This window comes from Harpegnathos saltator, unplaced genomic scaffold (assembly GCF_003227715.2).
Source record: "Harpegnathos saltator strain DR-91 unplaced genomic scaffold, Hsal_v8.6 scaffold69, whole genome shotgun sequence".
Taxonomy (NCBI): Eukaryota; Metazoa; Arthropoda; class Insecta; order Hymenoptera; family Formicidae; genus Harpegnathos; species Harpegnathos saltator.
In genome coordinates, this window is record NW_020230526.1 from 57,152 (window position 1) to 61,337 (window position 4,186).

Genomic DNA, 4,186 nt, shown 5'->3' on the forward strand with positions numbered 1-4,186 from the left:
GGCTGGCTGCGAGAGCGCGAACGTTGCAACATGCCGCGTTACGATCCGTATCTGCTGTTGGCACTCTTCTTGCGCGATCGCGAAAGTCCGATGGCCGAAGTCAACGAGGAAGACGCATCTGCGAGCACGACACCGCGACCGGACGAGCGCTTTTTGATTTTCGATCAAACGGACACTCCATGGTACTTTGCCCAATTTCGCGACGCTGTAGATGGCATGATCAGGGACAATCGTGGTCTCAAACGCCAAGTCGGCGCCACTGCTCTCGCAGGTGGCGGCGAACAACAATCAGCAGCGACAACATCGCCAATAATGCAAACATTGGACGATAGGTCTCGCGAAAAACTGCATTCACGAGTACCCCGCTTTCATCTCGGTGGAGCGCACGTCGAACGTGAGAATGAACACTATGACGAGGCCAGCCGTACTCGTTACAAATGTAGCAATGACGGCGGCCAGATCGAGAAAGAGGATCCATTGAAGCGCAGCAGACCAATCGTGTCGGATAACCCGATGGTCTGCTCAATGCTCTGGAGCTTGCATTACTTTGCCAACAGGCGTTACAATTCGTTAGGACAGCGCGTCAATACGGATGACGACGTATTGAACGTGAACGACGCTACGGTGGAGCGCGCCGTGCGAGACAACGAATTGGCCGCGTTACTGGCCAGCGCATATACAGCCGACGTGTTACCGCACAATAGCGTGTTGGGTGCAGCACGGCGCAACGTAACATCCAAATGCACAGATCTCGCGGTAAACACGGCCACTATATGTGGCAGTGTCGTCATTTCCGCGGCATATCTCGCGATGACACTCGTAAGCAATGGCGACGGCGACGGCGGCGGCGGCTCAGGATATCATCTCGCGTTTTTGCTTCTCGCGATAATGGTCATATTGTTGCCTCTCGCCATGTTTACCTTGTCCGTAGATCTCGTAATGGCTCGAAAGCGTACGTACGGCAACGATCGACAAGGTGGCACTTCGGCCGCCGATGTGGATGATTTGGATCGATTGTACGATGCCTTATGCGATTTTGTACTGAACAGTGTGCATGATACCGACGACGACTCACCCGCGGATGATGAGTCACCTACTACCATCTCTAACTCGTGGCTAAGCCGCATCCACGAGTCCGCTCGTTTCCGTTCGATCAATTACATGCGATCGGAGTTGCGAGTAGTACGCGAGGTCTAGTGCTTTAGAAAAACGCTGTGCAAAGGCAACAACGCGTACGAAAGAACGCGTACGATTGCAATGTGTACTGAGTCGCACGAAGGCGCGAAGAGGAAAACATTTTCAGTAACTTGAAGACGCTGCAACACACTCTTGCGTTTGAGGCGTTCGAATTCGTTCTGGGTGTCATTGTTGTAGTTCTATTCTTACGGTATTTGAACAGCGATTGACGCGTGAGGCACGAAATGACCGTCGCGGCAACAACATGCGCTTTTCAACTATGCGATACGCATGCCTCAATGTTCGACTTGTTGTTCTCGAAAACGAGCAGAGAAAACGATGGCTACGGAGGTAGCAATAACGCAAGTTGGTATCTCACACGTCTCGGTCGTTCGCTCGTTCGCACAGGACAAATGTTACGTCGCAGGAGACCAGCGAAGCGATTGGGCAACGACGTGCGTAACTCGAGCGACGATGATGACGACGACGACGACGACGATGACGACGCGCAGGTAGTAACCAGTGAAGAAACGGACGATCCACGACGAGACACAATGATGTTCATAGCCAACAATCGACGCCTATTTACCATCGGAGGATCACACTCGGTGATACGAGTGTACAGGGCATTGCATCGAAGAATCTACAGCGAAGCTTGGTACGGTGGTTGTGAACGCAGATGCTCCTATCGCGACGGTCGACACGAACATGTGACACTCGGCGTGGCCACATATCCACACAGATCCGAATCAGTCGCTCTCACCCGGTACGGTTTCGCTCAGCGCGTATTACGCAACGATGGTGACGGCGGCGGCGGCGGCGGCTGTGAATTGAACGACGAAGACGTTTCGATTACCGCGCGCACCACCTATAGTCGCGGAGTACATAACTCTCGTATTCGCAAAGAACGCATCTCGGCACGTCTGTGGCCTGAAGACGACGACAATTTGTTATCGTTATCAACGTCATCTGCAGAGTAACCGTTCGCACCGATCTGGCGATGCGACGTGAGCGCCGACGGCTGGGATCGGTATTGACGACGAGCGACCTGCCAAATTGCTGGATTATCGATTCGAGAGTGCACGCGAGGCGTTGGCGCTCGTGTTCAGTCTCGTGAGATGATGTGAACGCGTGTATCGCGAGACCGGATTGTATCCAGTACGACGAAGCGTACGGGATTTGTTATGGCGCCGAGAGAGTGACGGCAGATCGAGCGCCGCCGCTGCCGCGACTATGACAACTGGAATAACCGTCGTGTCTTCGTGCGGCCTCGTGGACGTGGGAGACGACTCGGCGTACGTGCACACCTTGCGTGTACTCATGCTCATGGTGTATGTGAGTTGCTCTTACGGTGCGATGGTCCGTACTGCATCGATCAACGATCGCGTGTCCAATCGGTCTCACGCCTGTCTATTTCCACCCAAAACGTCTGGAATTTATCACGCCTTATTTCATACGTCGGTACTGCCACATCTTTTTTTTTTTTTTGACGAGGAAGAAATCCATCATGGATACCCTGACCCTCGGGGAAGGGGCCAGGGTTATGCCGGACTCCTACCGGCTAAAACCTCCCCGGGTGGCGCTGCGAAGGGACTTGGGTCGGGGCCCCGGTGCCATGTAACTGCGATCGGGGCCCCGAGTCCGGGTTTGCACCTTCTGTCCCTGAGGGGTGGGGTGGGGGGGGGGGAAGCTGACCCGAAGGTCCGCTTCAACCACCGCTCCCCCAGGGGAAGGGGGAAGCCGGCCCGAAGGCCCGCTTCGACCACCGTTCTCCTTTCCCACCCCTCACGCCTCGTCTCTTCGGTCAGGAAGGGGGAAGCCGGCCGAGGCACCGTTCCTGACCAGACGATGCGCCGCCAGTACACGTTGTGTGGCTGACTGGCCCACCGTATCAGCCAGCCACCCTACGTTGGGAGGGCTAGTTGGGGCACCGGAAATCCCCGCCCGGTGCCCCACTCTCCCGCCCGACGGTTACGGGGAGATATACTCCCCTAGCCGCCAGGCTCTCCCCACCTCCGCAGAGGAATGGGGTGGGAGGTCCTAGTGATCCCCCTCCCGCATATCCGATTTCTGTATCGGATCTGCGATAAGGTGGGAGGGGTATTTTTCAATGGTTTGTCACCATCGATACCCTCTCCCCCCTTATTTTTATCCGACTCCCTTTTTGTGGGGAGTCGGTGGCCTGCGGGTGTGGGGTCTGGGCCTGAGCCGTGTCCCCCACCCGCTAGCATCGCCCGTCGCTGCTGTTGAAGGGGCAGCGGGGGGTGGCGGCGGCGGCGGCGTCATAGCCACCCCTACTGCATGGGGGGCGGTCAGCATTGCTGCCGCCACCATCAGGGGGTGAGTCGGCGCAACGCCACTACCGCCACCCTTCCGTTTCTTTGAGTCCCGCAGCGGGCACCGTGCCCCCTACGGGTTCCTCCTCTTGCTGGTGCCTGGGGGGCAGGAGGGGGAGGGGGGAGGAGGAGATGTTTGACCCACCATCCTCCTAAGCTCGTCCTCCTCTGACGAGTCGGCGTCCCCCTCTCTGCTCCTGCTCCTCCCTCCCCTCCACTGGCGGTGCCTCTCGCGCCGCCTCCTTTTCCTTCCCCGACCCTCTGCCCTTCTCCGCATTTCTTCCGCCTCCTCCTTCTGCGTCATGACTGATTCGCAGAAGGAGGAGAATGCGTCCCATCTTTTCTCACTCCCGAGGATCGCCCCGACTATCCTCGGGAGTGAGAGGTCTTGGCCTATGGCCTGGACCATGACTCCGCGCTCGGCACTCCATGCGGGGCAGCTCTGGAGTGTATGTTGCGCGGAGTCATGTCCGCAGTGGTGGCAGGAAGTTGTGCGTTCCTTTCCTATACGGCACAGGTACTCACCGAAGCATCCATGCCCGGTGAGCACCTGTGCCATCCTGAATGTCAGGGTTCCGTGGGCCCATCCCACCCATTCTTGCAGGAAGGGCCGGACGGCCTCGACGGTCCTCCTCCCATACCTGGCGTTGGCCAGGAGCCTTTGCCATCTTTCG

The 4,186-nt window shown here is 57.3% G+C and overlaps 1 protein-coding gene across 1 annotated transcript; it reads left to right on the plus strand.

The window, feature by feature from the left end:
* The first annotated feature begins 1,475 nt into the window (after nucleotides 1-1,475).
* Nucleotides 1,476-2,010, plus strand: LOC112590000 (uncharacterized). Its single transcript, XM_025305294.1, has 3 exons — nucleotides 1,476-1,542; nucleotides 1,585-1,845; nucleotides 1,919-2,010. The coding sequence occupies exons 1-3, from the start codon at nucleotides 1,476-1,478 to the stop codon at nucleotides 2,008-2,010; spliced, it is 420 nt and encodes a 139-aa protein (XP_025161079.1).
* The last annotated feature ends 2,176 nt before the right edge of the window (nucleotides 2,011-4,186 follow it).